The sequence below is a fragment of the Chelon labrosus genome (assembly GCF_963514085.1).
Source record: "Chelon labrosus genome assembly, chromosome: 17".
Classification (NCBI taxonomy): domain Eukaryota; kingdom Metazoa; phylum Chordata; class Actinopteri; order Mugiliformes; family Mugilidae; genus Chelon; species Chelon labrosus.
This window is the reverse complement of record NC_140350.1, coordinates 24,332,004-24,356,930: the sequence shown is the minus strand read 5'-3', so window position 1 is coordinate 24,356,930 and position 24,927 is coordinate 24,332,004. Positions and strand designations below refer to the sequence as shown.

The 24,927-nt window shown below is 42.8% G+C and overlaps 3 protein-coding genes across 6 annotated transcripts in view; 2 read left to right on the top strand and 1 right to left on the bottom strand.

The window, feature by feature from the left end:
• Nucleotides 1-2,922: 2,922 nt before the first annotated feature.
• LOC311502498 (rho GTPase-activating protein 24) lies at nucleotides 2,923-7,887 on the top strand (the record flags this gene model as incomplete). The annotated part of the gene is made up of 9 exons (XM_084564746.1): nucleotides 2,923-3,005; nucleotides 3,630-3,743; nucleotides 4,045-4,252; nucleotides 4,328-4,460; nucleotides 4,562-4,635; nucleotides 4,724-4,845; nucleotides 4,989-5,223; nucleotides 6,517-7,485; nucleotides 7,647-7,887. The coding sequence occupies exons 1-9, from the start codon at nucleotides 2,954-2,956 to the stop codon at nucleotides 7,885-7,887; spliced, it is 2,148 nt and encodes a 715-aa protein (XP_084420872.1). The 5' UTR covers nucleotides 2,923-2,953.
• A 1,003-nt stretch (nucleotides 7,888-8,890) lies between these two features.
• On the bottom strand, nucleotides 8,891-19,481 carry LOC311502320 (putative monooxygenase p33MONOX). Of its 3 annotated transcripts, none has more exons than XM_084564499.1 (9): nucleotides 19,227-19,481; nucleotides 17,832-17,955; nucleotides 17,633-17,699; nucleotides 17,366-17,541; nucleotides 17,170-17,284; nucleotides 16,934-17,061; nucleotides 13,042-13,145; nucleotides 12,763-12,947; nucleotides 8,891-10,721 (listed from the first exon to the last, which is right to left on the bottom strand). In XM_084564499.1, exons 3-9 carry the CDS (start codon nucleotides 17,655-17,657, stop codon nucleotides 10,516-10,518), a joined length of 939 nt encoding a protein of 312 aa, XP_084420625.1. In that variant the 5' UTR covers nucleotides 17,658-17,699; nucleotides 17,832-17,955; nucleotides 19,227-19,481; the 3' UTR covers nucleotides 8,891-10,515. The 3 variants fall into 3 exon arrangements, with proteins under 3 accessions (XP_084420625.1, XP_084420624.1, XP_084420626.1); XM_084564498.1 differs by having other exon boundaries at nucleotides 8,891-10,724; nucleotides 19,227-19,479; XM_084564500.1 differs by lacking the exon at nucleotides 8,891-10,721 and adding an exon at nucleotides 12,429-12,580.
• A 1,445-nt stretch (nucleotides 19,482-20,926) lies between these two features.
• Nucleotides 20,927-24,927, top strand: part of pof1b (POF1B actin binding protein) — a 32,862-nt gene continuing 28,861 nt past the window's right edge. For both annotated transcript variants that reach the window (XM_084565423.1, XM_084565422.1), the window contains exons 1-2: nucleotides 20,927-21,596; nucleotides 24,643-24,729. In XM_084565423.1, the coding sequence (XP_084421549.1) occupies nucleotides 21,171-21,596; nucleotides 24,643-24,729 (513 nt within the window). In that variant the 5' untranslated portion in view covers nucleotides 20,927-21,170. The remainder of the gene's footprint in view (nucleotides 21,597-24,642; nucleotides 24,730-24,927) is intronic.

Genomic DNA, 24,927 nt, shown 5'->3' with positions numbered 1-24,927 from the left:
AAAGAAAGAACTGGGAGATGAACACATCGATACCTCACTAGTGGCTGGAGCAAAACTGCAGACTGTTGAAGGGGAGTTGTTCTTCATGACGTCACCCATAGATTAAGTGAAAAGTGGCTTTAAACATCTGTGTGGCATCTCTGGCCGTTAGGGTTAGGGTTAACCCAATCAGGCATAACATTATGACCACCTTCCTAATATTGTGCAGGTCTCCCTGCTTTGAGGGGAGGGGCCTCTGTGGATCATCCCACAGATACTTAATCACTTTGGGATCTAGTACAACCCCTAGCAGCAACGCAGCATCAATCTATCTATCTATCTTCTGTTGTCACGAATGTTAGAAATCATCTATCGAGACCATCTTTGTTCCAGCACGTTCAGTTTCTGCTGTAAAGTTTTAACATCAGCAGGGACCGCCCGCTTTCAGAGCCCAGCCTCGAGGAGCTGCAGTTTTTTTGGCACTTGTGCTTTCAGCTTCATTTTTCAGCCCTGGAGGAATGGCGCTTGCCAAAAAGTGTCCGGCCAGGTTCCAGGCTCTCACGGAAAAGCCAGGAGTGTGGGGGCTCCTTTAGAATATTACACAAGGCTGTAAAGTCCACATGTCCACATGCATGGGATACATATTTCACCCAGAGGAAGAACAACTGTCGATACACGGTATATACTGTACTTCAGGCCAATGAGACTTATTGAATTGGATTCCATTGAGAGAGAGAGAGAGAGAGAGAGAGAGAGAGAGAGAGAGAGGCTCCTCATACTTTAATTGAGTTCAAAAGTTGACTGGGCCGACCAGCCTCTCTCGCTTTCATGTCCACTTGAATCATGGCGACAGTGTGTGTGTGTTGCAGCAGACTATACTTCAGCAGCAGCAGAATTTGAGCCAGATCATCTCTCCTTCTTTCTCTGAGTCTCTCTCTCTCTCTCTTTCTCTCTCTCTCGCCATCAGCTGTGATTACTTTGGTAAAACAGCACTGCGTCGCAGAGAACCAATTTTCCTAATGCACAGTCTTCACACACACACACACACACACACACAGAGCATGGTTATTGATGAGGTAAATGGGGAGGGGGGCAACTAGGGGCGCACACACTGCTGGGAAATGGAGATAGAGAGAGAGAGGGAGAGGGAGAGGGAGGGAGAGAGAGACAGAAGGACAAGCTAGACTGGGACAAAGAGAGGGACAACGGGAGAGACGGACAGAAAGGGAAAAAGGGATGGAGTGAAGGAGAAGGAGAGGGAGAAGAGGGACGGGGATGGCGAAGACGTGGACATTCAGATGTTCTGGGAATGGAGCGGGACGTCCAGTTAAAGAGCTAATAAAGCAAAGGACATAGAGAAGGGGGAGACAAGGGAGGAGGAGGGAGGATGCAGGAAGGAATACTAAGATTGTGTCTTTGGTCATGGACGATGGTCTGATTCCCTGGCTGGATGAAGAGGCAAGGAAAAACACATGAGAGGGGACAAGTTCATGCTCTGTCTGGATGATTTTATTTTTTAATATATCACAGGCAGAGAAATACAGGTGGAAAAATGCAGAATCCGCGTCCCGGACAGTGACACAGTCATCATGAGATGCTCCAAAGACAGGAAGTCAGTCTCCTGAGGCTTTACGTTTGAGTCCATGGGTGTGAAAAGGTGCGTCCTCCACAATGCCTGTCCTCTTTAAAGCATAAAAAGGACAATGGAAGACTCTGTGCCTGGGCTTCTGGATGTGGACAAATTATTTGAAACCCTTTAAGGTTGAAGTTTAAGAGAAGTTCCACAGAGAAGAACCAACTCATCCCGTCTGAAGCTGCAACAAGCTGCTTGGAACATTTGGGAAAATTTTGTCTGCTTGCTCATCATCACCGTGCAGTATGGTGCAATCGTTTTCTCACAGATTCTCTCAGGAAGTATTGAGAAACCAGATGGATGTTTGTGGCTCTGGAGTGAGGGATCATGTGGGGGAAGCTGGAAGGCAACTGATTGAATAAAACTGTCGAAGAGAGAGAAATATCTGAATAAAATCTGATAAAAATCTGTCTGCAGTGTTGGGCAAGACTGCTGCATCCTCCAAAGACATTTCTCATTCTGTGACTCCATATTCAACAGGATTCTCTCCTCAATGTCCAATAACAATCACTGAGAACGTCTTCTATTTCAACGTGAGACATTTGACGAAGAAGTGGCATTAATCCTGGAACTACTCACTCTGTCCACCTGCCCTTGAAGGTGTAATATAAAGTTGTAATTTTAAGGCTTTCTAATCCAGATAGTCGTGTTTGAGGTCGAAATCTCAGATGCCTGCACCTTTGAGCCTCTTAAACCACAAGAAACCTACTAAAAGCCTTTCTAATAACCTTTACGTCCATTTAAGCCAACCTGAAGATTGCATACTTACCAGAAAACGGTATGCATTAAGTTTAATATTTCTCTTTCTTTTCTTCTACCCTGCAGGCTTCCCCTGCTAATGTTACACTATCCACCAGGAACTCCCCTTGAATCAAAGTTGAAACCTCTCGATAATGTTCAGACGAGAGTTTGAAACCTCTTTTTAAGGCATGTTAAGGTCTTTAAGGTTTAATATTCACCTTCTGCCTTTTTAATCATCTTTAACCGAGGAAGCTCTCTACAAGCCCTGTTCTCCACCTGGGATATCTTACTGAGGCAATATGCAAGTATTTAAGATTTACCACCCCCAAGGACATTGCTGCAAATTAATACACCAATAAATGCTCAGTAGATCCCTTAAAGTGACATATCCGAGGCTTCCTTTCGAAGGCTTTCAACTCCCTTGACCAATCTTCGTGATGCCCTAATTCCTGCTAGCCAAAGTTGGTGGTGATAGACATACTGAAGCAACAAGACAAAAAAAACCTCTACGCTCTCCAAATGCTTAAATTCTTCTACAAGTCTGCAAAAAAGCATCCACGTCGCTGTGTGTGATTTGCGCCTGAGCAGGAGCGCTGCAGCATGGGACTCAGCTGCTTCAAGTCCTGGAAACATGACAGTACAGGCCACAAAGGTGAGACAAGGCAAACACGCCATCAACATATTACTTTTTAATCCCCCTCCCCACTCCTTGAGTGCCTCCTGTTAAACGCTGAGTCAGGGTCTTCTATGTGAGGTGACGCCGTGGCGTGTACGTGGACGGCACATGTGTGTTTGACGTGACATTGAGGAGGACGGACAGTGGAGCATGATGGGAAATGGGGAGAAGAGTGGAAAGTGCTTTAATGAGAAAGTAAGGGACTGAATTTTTATGGCCTCATTTACAACGGGGGAGGTTGGAAGGAAAACGTGAAGCTAAGCCTAAGAGCTACACACTGAAGCAGACTTACAATGGGAATACGGCATGTGCTAAAATGACATAAATGTGCATTTAGTTGAATAAACCCTTTAGCGTCCATGCAAAATATAACCAATATTTATAGGAAAATATTGTATAAATGCTTTTTGCCTTTCTACTGCATCAGTACTTTAGAACTGTACATCACAAGCCTTACAGTGTCACGGAAGTGCATAACTAAGTACTCTTTTAACCTTGGTGCGGCATTTCAGAAAACAGTCCTATCAGATAAAAGACTCAAGTGACGGCATTTCATCTTGACTTGGTTCTAAAAACATCCATTGTTGTGTATATTTGTAGGTAACAGAGACGTGCTGGCCAGCCCTGGCTCCTACTTCTTCCTATCCAACAGCGCCGGTCAGGGTGATGAGTGGTTGAAGAGCCTTAACAAAGGAGTCTGGATCCCTTTCACAGGTAAATACACACATAATAGAATGGGGATCTTTGTGAGGAGCATTCCCCTGCCCTTTACTTAGTTGTGCAAGTACACATGCCTCTGTGGGACATAGACGCCGTAACCTACGTTCATAGCCTACGCTGGATATTATTTTTATTTCTGAGGGTGGACATCTTGAACCTTTACCAGATTTTCTGATAAATCTAACAGCTACAAGTCTCTAGTACCACGTTAAAAAGGTTTCAAAGACCAAACATCTTGTTTCTGATCGGAGGAGGTGGAACAAATAGTCGTCTCATTTAAAATTCTCTCTTGCAGGCGTCTTTGGTCAGCGTCTGGAGGAGACGGTGCTCTACGAGCGACGCTATGGGATGCGTTTGGTTCCTCTGGTGGTGGAGCAGTGTGTGACCTTCATCCAGGAGCGGGGCCTACATGAGGTGGGCTTGTTTCGCCAGCCGGGACAGGCCAGTTTGGTGAAAGAGCTGCAAGAGGCCTTTGATTCGGGGGAGAGACCATCATTTGACAGGTACAATCCTTATCCTGCTTTTTCCCTCTGCCGTTTTACAATCACATGTTCTGACAAGGTTTGTTTTGCGTGCAGTAGCACAGACGTCCACACTGTGGCATCACTGCTGAAGCTCTACCTCAGACAGCTGCCGGAGCCTCTGGTTCCTTACAGCCACTACCAGGACTTCCTGCTCTGCGGCCAGAAGCTGTCACGGGACCGCACGCAGGTAACTGCAGCGTGGCGCACTACAGTCCATCAACAAGAAACACTTAATCACCCCTCACTCACTATTTATCTCAAATTCTTCCTCCTGCCTTCCCCTCTCAGGGTTTGGGGGAGTTGAGGACTCTTCTTCGTGAGTTACCAGTCGCAAACTTCAACTTACTCAACTTTATCTGCCAGTAAGACTTCTGCTGCCTTGTTGTTTAAATAGATTGAAAATGTGAAGCTTAAAGTTGAGGTTTTTGTTTTTACCTGTTGATGTCGTAGGTTTCTGAATGAGGTCCAGTGTTACTCCAGCAGTAACAAGATGAGTGTCCAGAACTTGGCAACTGTGTTCGGGCCAAATATCCTTCGAGCCAAAGCTGAAGACCCACAAAGCATCGTGGGAGGTAGAAACAGGAAGCGCTATGATCTGTTACAGCACAACAAACCAAACCTTACTCAGAATAACTGTCACTGGACAAATATTAGGTGTCCGAGGAGGACATTTTAAGATAGAAACATGACCTTCACCACCCTGTCTGTGTCCCAGGTGCAGCCCTGGTCCAGGTGCTGATGTCAGAGCTAATCCGAGAGCATGAATCTCTGTTCGCCAAAGTCCCTCCGCCCGTCTACACCCGTCCGCCTGGAAGCTCACATGCATCACCGAGCCCTCTGAGGCAGCCTCATCTCCACCCGTTGCCCTGCCTTCGCCAACTGTCTCTGCCTCTCATCGCGGAGCGGTCAAGAGAGCCAGAACAGCTCGCTGCAGAAGCAGAGAACTCTGGGTAAAACATACAAACTCTCTCATAAGATAATCCTTTATTTATCCCACATTCTGTCTGGAAGCTTTAAGAGTCAAGGCAGTCATTGGAAACACAAGATTTATTACAAATATTTATGAAGAATGTGGCTCTAGAGAGGCAACTATCAAGTCTGGGAAAGGGAACACACTACACAACACACAAGGGACAAAATCCAAGGGCACCATTCACACAGAAAGAAAGGAAGGAATGTCACTATTCACAAAAGGGAAGAGAGACGAGGGTGTTGTTCTCAGAGTGGGACACTATCACACAGGGGGAGAATGCGACAAGGACAGAGCTCACACAAAAGGTAGAATGACAAGTGTTGTCTTCACATAGAAAGTGACAACTACACCACTGAGACAGGGGGACGAATAGACAAGGGTGAAACTGACTAAGAGGTATTGACAGTCAAGAGGTGGAAACAACAACAGCCCTGTTGGCAATGGATCTTGGCAGAGACTACGTTGCAGCCTACACAACTGGCCTTCGACATGTCTGTACCGTCCTGTAATTAGTGTGCGATTAGTCACGAGTTTCTATGTCCAAAGAATGACTGAAAAATGTTGACTTGACAGAACACATCTGAGCAGGCTGTGTACAGGAAGCACAAGGACAAGGAGTTCTCTGAAATTATCAGTTGCATTTCAGGACCAATCACAGTTATTTTGGTTTTCACGACATGTAGTTCTGCAAGTACTAGTGACAAAGGTCAGACACAGAAGTATAAATGAAGCTCAAGATCTAGGTCGAAAACATTTGCAATAGGAAACTGAGAGCCGAAGCGAGAAAGCAAGAGGAATAGCCAAAAGCTACGGTCCAACAGAGCAAGAGAAAAGAGGGGGTACAATCCTGGCTGCTAGACAAGAAACATGAGCTGTTAAAGATGCTGTGGTCATCAAGCACACTAAATAATCTGTCAAGTGTACCCATCCTCTTCAGGAGCTACAGGCTTCCTTTCCTTTCTCCCTACTATCCTTCCTCTTTCCTCCATTCTCCAGATCAGGGGAGTCCAACACATTGATAGCGATTGAGGTAGATAAGTTTGAATTGGTCATTTTAAAATTAGTTTGCAAGAAAGTGTGGATACCCATGCTCCGGAAGTTGTCTGGAACTCTTATGCAGGCTCATCTTCTAGTCTTCATCACTTATCTTGCGTCAGTTTGTCAAAACCCTACGTACATTTAACCTTTTCTGTTATTGCTTGAGAAAATACGCAGTATAAAAATGAGTGTTACCTTAAAAGTCTAACCTCCCGTTCCTCGCATTCTGCAGCTGTACCTACGCTGCTGCCGCCAAATCAGATTTGTCGTCTGGTCAGAAGAAACATCTCGGCCATCGCTACACCTCCTCCCACCCAGAGAACTGCTTCTACCCCCTGCCCTCCTCCAGTCAGCCCGTTCAGCACCACCCTGACAGACACAACGTAGACTATCACCAGTATCACTCTGGCTACGGTCTGTCCTCTGCAGCTGTCCAGTCCTCCACGACTAGCCTCGAGCTGCAAGACCCACTGCCAGACAGCGTCAAGCCTAGATCAGTGCTAACCGGCCGGGCTAAGGCGTGTCCAAGCCCAGGAGAGTCAGGGCGTGGTTTCTGGAGATGGGGTGGTGCACAGGAAGACGGTGCAGTGCCAGAAACAGCCAGTGGAGGCAGCAGTGAGGGTCAGGAGGACAGCACCCCTTCTGTCTACGACAACCTGGACAGAGTGTCTCTGCATCAGAGGATGGAGGATGTCACTGATGGAGAGTTTGAAACTGACTCTCCAGGAGGCCATATTGGAACTTGTGAAGAAGAGGTGAAGCTAGAGGAGGAGGTGGGAAGAGAGAGAAGAGACTCTTCCTCCTCATGGTCTTCCTGCGAGGTGTTACCACTGGACGAGAACATTGATAAAGAAGCATTTAGTCCTGGTGTGTCGCCAAAGAGATCTAAAAGGCTGCCATCAAATCAGGTGGCAGGGGAGGAAAACGACGATAAAGACAGTCACGAAGACAACAACAATGATGGTGATGATGAAGAACATGACAACAATGACATCCACCACCCCAACTCCCCAGCTTCCTGTTCCGTACTCAGTGACAGCTTTCTTAGTACCGGCAGTTCAGAGGTGTTCCTCCCCTCTGGTCCTCCAGATCTTCAGGGGCCTGAGCCTCAGCCACAGCCCAGAGAAGCTCAGTCTCTCCTGGGAGAGCTGCAGCAGCAGATGGCCCAGCAGAAGGCTGAGTACCAGGCCAGGATACAGAGGTGAGACACCTGCTCATGGTCTAAGAGGAAATCCTGTCTTCCTACACTTGCATAACACACATAAAACTTCTACTTTAGTGTTTGGAATTAAAATCCATGTGCTACATATACTGCAGATGGTTATTTGCTTAACGACTATTTGTCATATCTATGTGCTGCAGGTTGGAGCGCTGTAACGACGTCCTCGAGCGGCAGGTCGCAGTACTGCGGGTCAGCCTGGAGCAGCAGAAGCGCAGCCAAAGCGTTGCCGAGATCAAGATACGCAACATGGAGCGAGCCAAAGCCGACGCCGACCGTCGAAACAGCACGCTGCAGAGAGAGATGGAGATGTTCTTCCAGATGTATGGAGAGATCAAACGAAGAGGGAGAGACGGAGGAGGAAGAGGAGGAGGAAGTATATGAAGACTGACTGAGTTGTTCCTCAAACCTTTATAAAGATCATGTTGGCGTTTCTCAACTCAGGACCCAAGTCAATGCAAATTTCCTGACTTCTGGGAGGGAACTGAATGCGGAATCAAATCCTGTCTTTGCTCTCTTGAGTGTCAGTATTATCAGACTTGAAGGTATCTGATCACACGGAGGTTTCCCCACTGGCTACCAGACTATTGTGAGCTCTAATTACAACATGGGGACTGTTTGCTTTAATAAACGACTTGTTTTTTCAGGAACTAGAATGACTTGCCGTGCGGGACTTTCCACGGAGCTGAAACAGAATGATGCTTTTGTTCTTGCAGTGTCAGATGTCAGATGTCAGATGTCGTGCGGCCCGTTCACTCTGCATGAAAACACTTTTCCAGTGAAAAACAAACTCCCATCAAATGACGTTCTCTCTGATTTGATTCTCTATTGCCTGTGAGGGAATCTACACACGATGCTTGTTGTCACCGGATGGTGAACGGAGTCTCTCTCAGAGGCAGTGATAAGAGGCGCCATTCAAATTTTGTTTTAATAAAAGGTTTTCTAAAATAACGAGTCATCGACTTTGGTTTTTCTAATGAGAATGAAACATTTATTCCCCAAACAGTTTTGGCAAATAAAACGAAACTGTGCAGAGGACTACAAATCAAGGAAAATGTTTTTTAACGGTCAGCTGGAAAAAAAATATTGAACAGTCAGTATTACGGTCACGCTTAGATATACAGAGGAGATTCAGTCGTGGGAGAGGTTTAAAGGGAACAGATTCACGACAACAAAATCAGAAACAGTCATATTCAGTTAATATCTACAGCTCCTGATTGCGGAATGCTTTTTTTTTTTTCTGTGTCCGTCTTTAGGTTTGTTCACACGCGATGACATAAAACTGACAACATCTGGACAACAGCACAGCAGAGTTCAAGGTGGTGGATCAATTGAAACTTCATAAACAGAATGTTCTACTGCTATCTCATATAAAACATTGAACCTACTGTCACCAATTATCAGCCAGGAGCCACATTTCATTTGTTTCTCTTGCAGTATCTTTGCATAAAACTCATTTACCTCTTATGGTAAGGCCACATCTTTACTCCTGGGGTACAGAACATTTTTTGTGCACTGTGGCGAGTGAAAACACATCTTTAAAAGCCTCTCGTCAGACCGGAGTATGCACACAGCAGCTTTTAAGCACCAAAACCCAACAAGAATCCTTCATATTTAACCGTGGGAAGGCAGACATGCTAACTAAGCTCGCACATCGAAAGCTATCTTGATCAGTTTGTCTATTTTGAACACACACGCCACGTGGGCATTTGTTTTTTTTCTGCTGCCACCGAAGTCATGAAAAGTTTTACATCTATACATTAAAACATCTAAAAAAAAATAAAAAAAGTAAAAACATTTAAATCAAAACAAATGAGTGAAACGTTTCACTGAGCAGGAGCCTGCCAATTTTCCTGAGATTTTTTTTTCTTATTTTCAAATATATCTGGAATATTTCTGCTCTGTTGATTGATTTGGTTCCACCAAACTACACTTACGGAACCGGTTAGACTTATTTTTGCCATCCTGCTTGGTAAAAGACAAATACAAAGAGACAGACGACACATCAAGACGTTTTCTCACACCGATTTGAATCCTTGAGGGCTCTGTAACATGAGGAGGATTTGAGATTTCTGTGTGGATAAAGTGCGTTTACATGGAATTATTTTAAACATGAACCAGAGTCATCAGAGTCTAACAGTAGCCCTCCGTTTCATCTGGACCCGTGGGCTGGTTCATGCTAAATGTTATTGGTCCGAGCCCATGTTGATGCCAGCATGCTACAGGTAGATGTAAGAGTTACAGTGGTGAAGAAAAACAGAAAGGTAAATTTCTGAAAGCAGTACAGACTGATTTGTTTCAGTGGCAAAGATGGTGGACAGTATGGTCGTGTTAAGTGGTTAGAGCTGCCGTTAAAGGTCCCATGAAATGGCTTGGAAGCTGCAGGGTTGAGGTTTTATACATGAACGGGATTGCAGAATAATAATAATAATACTATTAATAATAAAGCGTTTCACCTTTAAAACTCCAGATTTAAGTGTTTGTTAGTGGATGAAGTAACAAAAACATGAATTCAAACCTATGCGTATGCTGCTAGCAAGAATTAGGAGCGGCCCCAGACCAGCTTTCCAGCACAAAAACATAAATATAGGCTGTAAGCAGTTTAGCCACTCCAGCTAATCCAATTTATTTGGAGGTAAAACTGAAGCAAAAAAATGACAGTAGTTACTGTAGGTCCAAGCTGTAGGAAGTTGCGTCTGTTTAGGAACTAAATTTACTGCTCAGCTTCTCTTTGGAATAAATTTGTCAAACCTGATGATTTGTTGTTCTTCCTGTCAGAGATGGCACTGCGTTCCCAGACGTCAGTAATTACCCTGGTCCATAAACTGTTATTATAACTGACAGGATGGATAGACTAAATAAATTTGACATGAAAATAGACAAAAAAAACCTGCTTATATATTCAAAAGCTACTATAACAATAAGAACAGCGTAACAGTAAACGCAGGGATACGTGGAGGCATTTATTTCATGGGACCTTTAGCGTCTGAGCATCGCGCGGCGGGTGTCCTCTCAGAAGCCGGAGGGCGTCAGGATGTTCATGTCTCGGTGTTTGAGCTTGTGCGGGCGCGCCCCCTGCCGTCGACCCTCCACGGTGGGGATCTCCATTTTGGGCGGAGCCACGTTCTGAGCGGCGTCGGCCAGTCGCGTCGCCTGTGACTTCATTACCTCCATGGGGGTCGGCTTCTGGGCACCGCGGTACACCTGGAGCGCAAAGCCTGCTGGGAAAAGAGGAACAACGACTTTCTCATGTGCTGGCAAGAAAGTGACATCAGCCTCAGAGGACTGGAATTCAGGACTGACTTCAACTTAACAACTTCCTTTAAACTCATTCTGGCGTCTGGTATTAACAGTATGACAAACTTTGCTGCTTTCTGCTGCATAATAACTTCAGTGCCAATAAAATGAAAGCAACTCATGTACTGATAAATTAAAATTAGGACCTATAATTCCTTATGATTCCATTTATTAGATGTACAATTAAAGCATGAATCTTCGATCATCAAGACCAGGCCCACAAACATCCGTTGAGAAATCAGGAAGTGATCAAAGCAGCAGTAACGCTATGGAAAGCAAGCAGAATCTCAAGTGAGGTTGCAGTAAAACAATCCAAAAATCGAAGAAGAAAGTTGTTCACTGTTTCAGATGTATCTGGTGAGTTATCACCAGATCAAGCAGATGGAAAAGACACAAACAATAATCTGGAGTGTATTTGCCTTCGTGTTAGACAGCTGCAATAATAATACAATTTGCATAAAGCAAGCATATGTTGACAAGAGTATTAAAAACTTAGAATATATCCAGTCAAGGTGCATTTAAAATACAAAAATGGGATTAATTTGTATTAATCGTGCATTACAAATGAAATCATGCAATTAATTGTGTTTAAATATTTAAATCTTTTAACAGACCTATTTAAAATACAAAACCTTTGAAGATAGCTGGTGTCGACGGATAAACGCATTTTAATGCAGCTTGCTGACCTATTAGCTCTTATCCAGTTTTATGATTTTGATTATCTTGGATTAATTATTTATTGAAATAATAAATCTTCAATGGATGAACCGTTGAAAACCCTTTAAATCAGATATTAGCGACATGATTTGAGAGAAAACGTGAACAGCTGTGCAGCAATGTCTTATATACCAAAGCTCGTTAAAAACAAATTGACAAGAGTATTAAAAACTTGAAAAAGTACATTTAAAACATATTAATCAGAAATTAACTACAGAAATCATGCGATTAAGCGTGATTAAATATTTTAACGTGCTGACCGCCCTACTTAAAATACAACACATTTATTTATTTTTTTAATTTCACTCCAATTCCTTCTTAAAACATTTTATTGAAGCTTACTGACCTATTTGTTATTTTTCTTTAAAGCTGGATTCAAATATTTATTGAACTCATGGATCTTTAATGAACGGATCTGAGCTGATGAAAATCCTTCGGGCAGTTGCATCAGAAATGTCTTGTACACAAAAGCTCATTAAAAACTATTTGCATGATATTTTTAATCAAGTAAAAAAAAGACACTGAATATTTAACAGTTATATTATTATATAATAATTATTATCTACCTTCAAATGAAGAGCACCACAAAGTTAAGTGGCACTTTATGGCAGCAGCCTCATAAATCTTCATTCCCCCACCATGACAGTAATGCATGGGGCATTTATCTAGCTTATTGAAAAGCCAACAAACGTTTTTTTGTTTTGTTTTAGCAAAGCAGGTCAGCAAGAGTAATGCCTTCACTTAACTCCACACAAACGTATTCCTCATCCTAAGATTACCTACCTAAAGTCATCCTGGAAAAAAGGATTTTAAAAGTCTGTCCACGTCAGAGCGAACCATCCCACATGAAAACGAAAACGTTGTTTCTGAGAAGCTGTCGGCGATCTTAAGTTCAAACTATTCTGAGCAGCTTTTTATCTCCGGGATGATGAAAAATCTTCATCATTTGCAAAAGCCAATGAGCAGAGAGAGACTCTCAAGGTTGTCAACAGTAAAGCTGGCCGGTGTTTGCTGTGAGTCTGAAGGTCAATCATTCACCCACTAACCCAAATGCTGTATGGAGCTGTTGATATGGAGCAGAACCTACATCAGGTTTGAACAGGTTCAGTTTAAGTCTGAACAAACAGAAGGGAGACGAGTTCACCGTTCCAGTGTTTTGTGTTTGTTTTCATTTGAATATTGTTTGCTGAGTAAAAATGACCCAGGGGAGGATGTGGTGCTCTCACATTGAGGATGTGTTATTACCTGCAGTTGTGGGTTCTGATCCCAGGTCAGAGGTCGACTTCTGGACTTGAGGCCGAGGCCCAAACGCTCCCCACCTTTCCACCGCACCTCCTACGCCCCCTGCTGCCACGTCTCCTCCTCCCATGTCTACGCTGCTGTTGGTGGAGCAAACACTGACCTCTGAACTTGTGCTGCCGAACCAGCCCCTACACAAACACACAAAGTAAACGGGATCGGTTTTATAGACGCTCACGACAGATTTAGGTTAAAATGCCAAGCACCCTGTGTGCGTTTGTGTACCTGCGCTGTTGTTTCGGGGAGCTGTGTGGAGTGTTGGATGGGGTGGACTGGGCGGAGGAGCTCTGCCGCTCCTCTTTGGCCTCCAGGCTCTGGATCTGCAATTTCTGTGAAGCAACAACACAAGCTTCAGTTTTTCAGCCTTCACAGTGTCGATGACGTGCTAGCCTATCACAGCCACATCTAGACTGCCCAACCCAGACGGTTTCCTGTTTACCCCCTTGTGCTGGGGTATTTCCATATTTCATTGTGAACACGCCCTTTCATTCAGCTGCAGGGTGCAGCCTGCCAGGGTCTAATTTACTCCGCCATGGTCTCATAACAAATCGGAAATATTTTTTGCACGTTGTGTTTGCGTTGTTTTTCCTATTGCTCCCGAAAGCGTCTCTTTTTAAAACCTGATGTTTGTGCTCTTGATTTTTTAGACAATGGAGATTTAATATTATTTAAAGAGAGTTGGTCAAAACTGGGAGGAAACAACTTCAGACGTAACGTGAACTAGCTTTATAAGCACTAGCTAGCAAAGTTAGATTGACATTCAACAGTTTTATTCGCTGATTTTTAATTTATTTAATCTTACATACATTTGTCCACAGAATACCACATTTCAACAGCTTTATGTTTAGTTTTCCTGTACATTAACTGCACAGGCTGCTGCGATTTGTTGCTAAATCCAATATCCACGTTATTACGTGAAATTTAAAGATGGACTGACTGCAGATTTGTTTGTATAATGTTCTCATTAACTACATAAAAGTAAGCTGCATTTCAAAATAACAGAAAATAAATACAATGTTAGAGCTGTGCATGTTCAAAGTGCTTAGAAAAAAACATAATAAAGGGAGGAGAAGCTTGAATTTCCCCCTTTTCTGTTTCACATCTTGACTCAACAGTGTCAACCAACTTCACAGATAATAAATCAACACATCTCAACAACCGAACACTCGTCTGTTTCTCTCCCTTTGCTTTCTCTACGTGTATCCCTATCTTTCTTTTCCTTCCCACTGTCTTTTCATGTGTAACTCGCCTCAAACTCTCTCATCCAGAGTCGCGATATTTACAGTCTGCAAACGTGCAAACACAACAGTCCAGAGTGTCATCTGTCACACACAGATGAAGTGCCCCGACAGGTTTTAAATCTTAACTTTCTGTTTTGGCTGCAGGTCCGGGTCCATGTGGGACGGCTTCTACGTCCGTGACCTATGCACTAGGCCAATAGTTATGTCCTTCTTGGTGATAATTATTTCAAATTATACAGCAACTTGCCCTCACTGGTAATCTCTGTGTTAACCTGACAGCATGCACTCCGGGGGTCTGTGAGGGGTGGTAGGGGTGTTACTGGAGAGATTTGTCATGTAAAAGACGTGCTTGGACGCTAACCTGTCCAGGTACAGTGAGAAGGAAATGGAAAGAACACATTCTGTTGTTGTGTTACATCCGTGCAGTGTGCTACAGTTTATTGGGAGCAGCTGAATCTGTACAGATCTTTGTCTGGACTCTTTCCTGCACTGGAAGGAAGAGGTGTTATTGAGCCTCTTTGGAAATCTGCTGTTTTTTGAGTCAATGACTTAGAAGATGCTTTGTAAACTATGTGGAACACTACCTTTGACATATAATTAATTTTGCATCCCTGCTTGTAGACTTGGTTTATGTAGAATACAAACAAATTACTGTCTTAGCATAAAAAACAGGCCTAACCTGAAACAGTGAGTGTCTAAAAAGTAAAGCTGGAACAAGGGCAACTGGAGCGTTGGGTTTCTTGAGAGTGTTTTGTTTCTCATCCAAGTATTCTTCTAGTAACGTTAATTATTTAGTGTCACAGCTAAAACAGCTAAAACTAAATATCATATTCAAAAGGTATTGATAACTTCTTTCAGGTATTTTCTGCATAAAAATCACTTACAAACACGCAGGATAAAACCTGAATTCAGGTTTTAAACGTTAGATAAACTTTACATAATCTCTCATCAGAGAGCAGAGGCAGCTTACTGGCTGGGCTCTATTCACCAGACATGGCCGTATTCACTACGTCATCAACAAGGGATGTCTTTCCAGGAAAAAGGCCAGAGGGAATTCTAGGCTTTCTAGGTACTGTACACAGAGGAAGAGACCGGCAGCACTGTGGCAACAAGACACAATGTAATGTTAACTCCATGGAAGGACCCAATACATCTGTGTAAACCTGTTCATCATTGTATTGTGTGATTTTGTTTTGTTTCTCAAGTGCAACGCCCAGATCTATGCTACTTTCACTTTGTTCTCATAATCATGGAATTCTTGGTGCAATCATTTCTTAAAGAAGTCCTCCTAGTTTGTTATTATTTATGATATTCATTAATGTCAATGATGTATTTTCAGCCTTTTATTTAAACCAAACTGTAGTTATTAATTTGTAGTAGCCTGCTATACACTTACTTAAAACTTGATTAAGTCTGTAAATATATAGTTTTTCCTTCTCTTACCTTATTCTATTTCATATCTAACCGCTTTAACACATAAATTTCCACACATGGACGAATAGAGTCTAATCTTATCTTCGTGAAACTCAGCGAGTTCACATCTTTGGAAACGCAAATTGAGAAGGTATCAAGCTGAAATAATCTCAAGGCGTTGGCCGACGGGAGCAACGCATCCAGTTGCATGTGACACTAACATAGAGTTCCCCAAACACAAGGAAACACCGTCCAACACTTTGGTTCCTACCACCAAAGTCACCATGCTAATAGCAGGCTTGGAGCATTGGGTGAACCCAGGCGGTGCTGCGACCGCATTGATGATATTTTCCCCTTCAAACAGAGAGCGGTGCCGGCAAGAAGAGCTAGCTCTGTCTATATCCACATTAGCAATTCATGTTCTGCTTGTTTCACTAGAGAGTTACCTAGGTAACCAGAGCCTGGACTATACACTAGTGAACAACGATCACCTTGAACAGTATACTCAGCGATATTACACATGGAAACAACAAGAACAACTACAGTATGTTATTATTAACTTCTGCACCAGGTAGATCTCTTAATAACTCCCAAGATGAAATAAATAAATCACACAACTGGCTCATCTGACCCAACTAAGGGTTAAATGAGAACACAGGTGTTTACAATAACCGCAGGTGCAGCCGCAAAGCAAACTGTAGTTCACCTATTTAAATGCTAAAACCTGGAGAACCAGCCTTGTTTTCTGTGGATGTTGTGACTCCCACCTGTCTGACCTGAAGCAAGCAGTTCATGTGAGGAAACCCACCAACATCTCAGAACTGAAAAGGTTCTGTTCTGAGAAATGGGCTAAACTTCCTCCAAGCCGCTGTAGACGACAGATCAGCAGTTACCAGAAACATTTAGTTGATGTTACTGTCACAGCAGATACTGAAAACAAGGGTTGACTTACTTTTGTAACTCACAGATGTGTAAAATGATTCATTTGCTGCTTGAATAAGTAAATGCCCAAATATTTGGTCTATGTCTCATTTGTTCGTCTACATTAAGGATGTTTTGAGTCATTATTATTTTCCCAATTCCCAAATATTTTTCCCCAAGCACATTTTTTTCGTACTCGTATGTAAATATATAATCCCTGTAATTCCTGTTTACATTTGCACTTTATTCACTTTACTCACAGTCATGTTTACCTCGTCCATGGACTGTTTGGTCCATTGTGTCTTAAATTGACACAATGGGGACAAATAAGGTTTTCTGAATCTGAAGTTTTATGCAGAAATGCAGAAAATTTCGTAGGGTGCAAAAAGCTTAAGCTTCACCGTAGGTGTGCACACAAACTTAAACAAACGAAGATCCCAGACCATTACATCGCTTTAGCGCCGGACTCTTATCTGCAGTTAATGTTGATCAGCTTTATTCTGGATGTACACGCTGTACGTGATGCGTTGTGCGTGTCTGACCTGGAGGGATTCGGGTATGCGATGGTGGTGTCTCGTCTCCTCAGCGGTAAGTCCTTTGTGGGGCGTGTAGCTGGTGTCGGTGAGCCCTGCCCTCTGCTCAAACTTGTACACACTGTCCTGAGTTTGCTCTGAGAAAGAGAGAAATTAGAACCACGTTTTCAAATTTAATAAAGTGCAAAACATTAACAAAATAAAGCAAATGGGCTGAGCATTACTCTGACATCAAGTCAACCTACTGGTGATTAGGGAATTCATGATGACGGAAGAGGCCTTTGTTTTCACTACAGTTGGCGACCTGGAGGGTGCACTGTCCTGCACTGTGGACTGACTGGCAACGCCACTTTCATCCTCCTAGTGGGAATAAAACACACCACCATCATCATCAGGTCCTCTGCCTCTGCAGCTGTACCTGTGGAGGAGACGCTCCCTTACCTCAGCCAGTTGTGAGAACTTCCTTTCCGGTATGATGGGCCGTCTCCACAGGTTGTTGATGCTGATGTCGTGCGGGGGCGTGGACATGGGGGCCTCCAGGTTGTCGTCGTAGCTGAGGGCTCGTCGGGTCATCCCGATCGGGAGCTTCATCCCGCCCATCCCGGAGCCTTCAATGGCTGCAAACGAAAAACAAAAAGTGAGGCCTCGTCCAAAACCCATGGAAAAACTATCCCACGTCAAAATGTCACGCTGTGGGGAAATAGTCACCTGGTAGGTCGCCCGAACCAGACATGATCGCAGTAAGACAATGAACAAGATCAGACAGATGTAGGACCTGAAACAGAAAGAGAGGACTTTACATTTCTGTCTGCAAACTGTGGATCTGGTGACATGACTGAGATAATTATAAAATGTGCAGAAACAAAAGAGTTTAAGTTAGCACAACAACTGGCTCACGGGCTCCTACCTTCCTGCTTCGTTGGTCTTATGTGGACAAGCAGAGGTGGCGGCAACAGTTAAAGTGGTCTGTATGAGGCACACAAAAGCCTCTGGCAATGCATTGTGGGACAGCAGCGTGGCCAGGGAAGCAACTGAGGAGAGAGCAGAGGTCAAAGGTCACTTGTATTGTTCAATTAATTTATAGGCAAAGCCGTGTTAACGTTGCAGAGTAAAAAAAAAAAAACATGCATTCCCTCTTTAACTTCTCATCAATATATATTTTTTTCTGTTTCATCCATATATGTAAATTCTGTTATTTGCAGATCCACTTAAATAGTTTCAATGTTGACCTAAAACAAAATTATCTAAACAGGATGATGCATTCAAATTCAAGACACCATGACTGAACTTGTGCACGATTTTAATGTTAAACAAACACAGAATATAGATTTTAAGTCATTTCTAAATCTCAGTTTCTAAGTCACAGTTACAAAGCAATACGGACACAAATAAAGAGAAAAAGTGGAGCTATATGTAAGGAGCTTGTCTGATAATACTGTCTACAATCAGCTTGACTGCAGGATTATTCCAGAGGATGATGGCAGACAAGCAGGATTACGTAACTCCTGCTGCAGCAGCAAGGATGCAGCATCACTGACAAAGACCACACTTCAAAATAAAAGCTGACAGTTTCTCCTGAGGTGGAGTTTTAATCAAACCTTGCAGCACAGATGAGACATTTACATAATTTCACTACAGACAAGACAACGTCTCATGTAGTACACATATATGCATGCACACAACCACTGTCAGCACTTCAGGATATAACAAATATGGATGCATGTGTGCAGATGTACCAGATAACTTATTCCCACAAAGTAAACAAGCTACGACCTCTGTGTGACAGGTTTATATGTTATGTTTAAAGTGGAATCATAATCGTTTTGTACCCTACAGAGTAAATATAAACTCACATTACAGCAACAAAATTCTGCCAGGCTTATTTACAATAGAGGCCACCAAACTCCATTCAGAAATGCAGGCATTTTTCAGTCTTATCTAGAATAAAGGAAAATCCTACAGGATGCTTTTTTAGTCTGCACGTCAATAAAGGAAACAGAGGAAGCAGCTTTTCAACACTCGATTAAACACGTATTTTACAATGCTGGCATTGATTAGTAAGTTTTAACTCATGCCGAATTTAACCGTAGCCATTACGGATTTATAAAATGTCTAAACTTAAGCGTTTCCATTTAGACAATTCACCGAGAAACGTCGCATCGTTGAATTAACTCTTTTTTTAATGTAGCTCTGTGGCAGTCCTGGCCGTACGAGATAGCGGAACCAGTCTGAGCTGGACAAGATGCCGCACAGCCGGTCACTAAGGACGGCTGACAGCCTGGTATGAATTATTTTAACTCACCGGAGGTAACGGCAGCTTCAAAGCGACGACTTAAACATCGGTAACCCTCCAAAGTCGACTCGTCCGTTCAGAGAAGAACGCAGTTGTCGGGAAACGGCCATTATTGTGTTGGATAAATAAAAGACGTTTCCTTGATGAACGAGACCTTGGCTTGTTCTCGCTAGATATCGCGAGAGTTCCTTTTAGCTCAAACGTCTTCCTGGTGTGTGAGGGAGGACGCTCACTGAAATATTTTATTTCTTTCCCTATTTGGACCATTTACTTACACAATCTCAATTTAATGAACTTTACAAATAAATAGATGTGTAAAACTAAATTTAAAACATTTAAAAAACATTTAAATGAAACATATGTGGAGTAGTTGTGGAGGACAAAGAAACAGGTTTATCATAGACAATATCATTCTGTTGAATTATCTCATACATTAATGCAAATATATTAAACCTGGAATTACAGAATTTTTCATTCAATTACATGAAATACATAAATACATGAGGACAGTACCCTACTTTGAAATCTCATCCTTGAAAACTTGCAAACTCTAAAACTTGAAATAACCTCCAAACAGTGATAAGTGAATGAATAAAAATATTTTATAGATAAAATGATAATAATCAACAACATATTTTCATATCTGCACATTCACTTACATGTGTTCACGTTCAATATGATATAAGCTGAATTCTGACAAAATGAATTATTTTTACTTTATTCTACAAATGAACAAGATGCACTTTCACATTTATTTTATAAATAAATGTTACTGTGCTCAGTAAACTGAATAATTAATTTGTTTAAAGAAGTTTAATAAAGAAAGAGAAGAAGAAGAAAAAGAAAAAATCAAAACTGTGTTAATTGGTATGTTGTTTTTGTACAAAACTGTAAATAATAATTATAATAAAATAATAACAAAAGAAAGTAAACAACACTATCACTGTGACAATAACCATGAAATAAAATGTAGGATTATTGGATTCTTCCTAATGTTTTATTGTTTATTTAACAATACTGCACTTTTTTTTGTTGGTCCCATATTTTTAACCATGTTCCTTTCACATATTTTCCTGAAATACTAGACTCGTGCTGAAATATTAAAGACCATCTGTGCTCACATAAGGTTCATATCATTAGTGTTTGTCTCCACCTAGTGGCAGACTTACACTGAGCTGCTTCTTTACCTGTACTAACCACCTGTGGCGTTTTTTCTCTGCAGGTGATAGTGTTTTGAATCAAATTTCAATCCTTTGTACTTCCGGCATAAAACACGTTTATTAAAGGGGAAACCCCGTTACTGTAGTATTCAGAATACAGATAAAAGTGTAAATATGCTTTGAAGGAAACTCCACGGTCAGGTTAACCGTGATTTCAAGTTTGAACCACATCCTCCTACCAGTACCTCAAACTGTGTCCACTGTGGAAGACATTTGCAAACCTGAATATCTCCCACCCACTGCATACTACTGAATTTCAATGACACCGAATGTGAAGTTGTGGGGCTTTGGTACGTTTCTCTTTCTCATTTAGGAAAATGTGATTGGACAATATATTTTTCCCGGTAGTCAGGAGGACAGACTGGTTTGAACCTGTGCGCTCCTTCTGAGTGAGTCAGCTGAGATCAGCATGTTACCCTGAGACCTCCCACCCTCTGATGCACAGAGCAGGATTTGCATACAGAGAGGAGCACCTCCCTCAATAGTCTGGTTTTCCTTTCCCCGCAAGCAGCGACTCCTCCAACCGGACTTTCTACTCTGGTCTATACCCTGCATAAGAGGAAGTTAAACTGGGGCGGATCAGCTCTCAGCTCGGTCCCCTGAGTACCCTGCGTGGTTTAAACGGCACAGCGCGGCTTTTATTTCTGATTTGAGAACTTTTCGTTGTTGCTGCTCCTTCTCTCTCGGTTTTTGTGCGCGTGGGGGGTCCGAGCCGATCATCTGATCCATCAAGATGTCTCTCCAGTCGAGCCACAAGACGACGAGAACGACCTACCGGACGGTGAACGTAGCCTCTCCGGAGCCCTTGACCATCTCGGCCAGGCCCGCGTCACCGGCTCAGGTGACTCAGGTGTCTCAGGTGGCTCAGGTGTCTCAGGCGTCTCCCGTGTCGCCGCTGCCGTACACCGTGAACGGCTCCTACGAGACGCTGCGCTACCTGGTGCCGGTGCAGCAGGCGATGCCGCAGCAGTCCTACTACATGGTGCAGCAGCCCATGATGCAGCAGCCCGTGATACAGCAGCCCATGATGCAGCAGGTGATGTCCCCGGTGTACCTGCAGAATGTGCAGACCGTGCAGGGCTTGCAGGGCATGCAGCGCCTGAGCGTCAGCAGCCAGGAGTCCGACCTGATGTACCAGCAGCAGCACCACACCGTGGATGTGAGTCCTCAGAATGATGACAACTTTATTATATTTAAGCAGGGCTGCACCAAATCTCCCCCTTTAACTCAGTGTCACATCAGATTTTGGAGAAAAAACCCTGGTTTATTAACAGCTAATATTACAACTATAAAACCCTCCAGGTCCTTTCAAATGAAGTTTATCTTGTTATGTGACTTTAAATGATTAAAAACGGTACAAAATACATGACGTTTGCAGGATAGAATTAGAAACAACAAATATAAGATCTTAATCTGACGGTAATACAGTTCTCTTGATAAATTAAGTTTGCCTTTTATCTGCATTTTTGTGCTTAATTGTTAAGGTGATTTGCTTTAATGCACATTCAGGCAGGAATGAACATAGATTCATGTTTGTTGTTTGTTGAGGGGTTATAATGGATTCATAAAACCATGAATCCGTCCCTGCTCCTTCTGGCTTGTTGAACGTCTTGGTTAGCTCTTTAGGAAAAGCGTTGTACTGCAGGATGTAAACAGTGGGAGTCAGCTTGCAGCCGCCAGATAAAGCATGTTTCCCGTGTGGCATCAGTGTATTATTTCTCACACCGAGCAATGGATTTTCACAACTTGTGATCTCGGATAAACAGGAGAATATGATGGATAGAAGGCTCAAGCTGCAGCTCTGGAAGGCTTTCAGGCCTCCTACTTGCCGGCCTACTTAAAGAAACCTTTCTCTCTTTGTCATTTGCTATCTGTGTACCTAATTTTCAGATGCTCTTTTTGTCTTGTGGGTAACCTAACTTGATTATTTACGCAAATTCGTCCAAAAAAGTGGGAGTTAACCAGAGTTTTGTTGCTTTCTTTTACTTTTAGAAACTTTTCTGGGATCTTGAATTGTACGCACAATTAAAATGAGCTCTTCTATTTGATGACTGCACTTTAAAAAGCTGAGAAGAATGTCTGACAGATGTCTCCTTTCAGTCTCAGCTGTCTGCTGTCAGTACATGTCTCTAACTCTACTAAATGCAAATAACCTTCACTGAGTGATACAAAACATATCCAATTATCTTTAGTAGCGGTTGCGTGCGGTCCGCGTCCACAGACTTGAGCATGAACAGCTGTCAAGCATCGAAGGTTAACACTGAATGCTTGATCGGATCTCTTTAGGACGAGCTCTAGTAGCATAACGTTTCCTCACATTCATCGAAGGATTAAGAAACTTGCCAATTTGGACTATTTCCAGTTTATCAACTGCTTCATAGACTCTCTGATAACTGTCACTGCCTCATAGGTGGCGGCGTTCTGGTCCTGGATCTGTTAACAACCACTTCCTGAATGTGTTGGCCTCTGAGCCTTCTTGTGTCGCCTGAAAACATTTGAATAATATCAGCTCTCCCACATGTTCCTCCTCTGCATCCTAAACTACCAGCTTCCTGATTTTATTTCACAGTATTTCTAGTCTTGAGTGCAGTAGAATATTGCCAGAGTTCTTCCTTAGGGACTTTTGTTTTTATCAGCTGCCCGCCCTGATAATTTATTAACTCGACTTCATTCTGCTGTAAGTGTTGCTACGTTCAGAAATAGTTTGAAGAAGAAGATCAGCCGCGCCCCGTATGACTCTACAGAGGTGACACACCTTGGCTTTTAAAGACACATTGTCCCACCCGGCTGCATCACCTCTGCTGAAGTAAATCACACTGACCAGAGGTTACACAGCAGGTGTTGGTTTAAACTTGACCGTCTGCTTTGTGTTATGTCAGTAATTTGTAGCTCACAAAAAAAAAACTTTAAAGAAAACATGCCGTGCAAGGACACGTAATTCTGATCGGCTGGTTTGAGTCCTACCTTCTTGCATTATGTGCAGTGCAAGTCAGAGTAAACATGATTACTTTAATGTTCATTCATTCATTCATTCATCTTCTGTAACCGGCGGGTTAGGGTTAGGGTTAGGTCTCCAGTCTATCACAGGGCTAACACAGAGAGACACTCACACCTACGGCCAATTTAGAATCACCAGTGAACCTAACCAGCATGTCTTTGGACGGTGGGAGGAAGCTGGAGAACCTGGAGAGAACCCACGCAGACACAGGGGGAACATGCAAACTACACACAGAAAGGCAAATTTGGCCTGGATTAGAACCTAGAACCTTCTGGTTGTGAGGCACCAGTGCTAACCACCAAGCCACTGTGCCACCTATTACTTTAATATACTGATTTCAGCTTCTCATTAACTCTGAATTCCCTTATTTGTCGCATGTAAAAGCTCAAACTAACCTGTGCCTCCCTCATTATTTCCTTGATCACTGAATTAATAGATTATTTTACATTTTTAGCCACAGTGCAGGCTTTAGAGGGACTTTGCGTTTCTTGTCCACCAGTTCGTGCGAATGCATTTTGACTGTTAGTGGCTCTGATTCAATTTTTGATACAGCTGATGCCTTCAGAGTGACATCAAGGTATGAGGACAAGTAGTGACATCTTCTGAACTTTATACAAGGGTGAAATACGTTTCCCACTTTTATCCAGTTGATATAGCCTGGTTTGTTCCTGATGACGACTGGTTCACTATCAGGTCAAGTTCCTTTTAAACGTTATTTTACTCGGCTTTCAACCAGACGTGATTTATGTTTGTGACCGCTTACTACAAGTTGAACCTCAGACAGACACGGTTTCTGTGTCGTAATGATGCAATGAGTGAAGCTTTGGAGACGACTAAGTAATCAGAGCATTTGCAGGCAGTGACATTCTTTACAGTGTCTGAAGATGAATGGTGGTGTCTCCCTTTTAAAGTCGTGGGTCTATTTTATCAGAGTGAAGTTATTTACAGACATTCCACGTCCTCAGTGTTTCAGTCATTCCCCCTGCAGCACATAACCATATTTTCAACTCTGCTGCTTTGAAACAGAACAAATCACGACCCGTTTGTCTTCATCAAGTGCTTATGTGCAAACCACATGCATGCATTTAGCTGAATGACTTTTCTTGAAGGTTCTTGTTGCCTGAGCTCAGATATGGTGTAAATCATTTTCTCCTGCAGTTTCAATTCATAAAGTTGTTCCTTTTTTTTCTTTTGTCATCTGTTCCAGTTCACCAGCGGGATGTCTTCGGCGTTCAGCCAGTCGTCCAGTTCTAACAAGAGCCCTGAGCCGAGCGTACAGGAGGAGGAAGAGGAGGCAAGGACACGCACACGCACATAAACAGTCTGCACACACACACACATACAACGCTACACATTCCTTCTGATAAGTAAAAAATGTTGAGTGAAGTAAAAGTAGAAGTCTGGCTAATGCACAAGCATGTGTTCGTTGCTTGTGTGTAAATAAACTACAGCAAAAGTCTTTAACATTTTATTGTTGTTTTACTAATGAAAC

Excerpts from the sequence above, each read along its gene's own strand:
- LOC311502320 (XM_084564498.1), bottom strand. The coding sequence starts at position 17,657 with ATGTCTGGTTCGGGCGACCTACCAG. Across the intron at positions 17,062-17,169 it reads CATGAATTCCCTAATCACCA|AGCAAACTCAGGACAGTGTG; the intron begins GTAGGTTGACTT and ends TCTCTTTCTCAG. Across the intron at positions 10,725-12,762 it reads ATCAGAACCCACAACTGCAG|CAGGCTTTGCGCTCCAGGTG; the intron begins GTAATAACACAT and ends CTCTTTTCCCAG.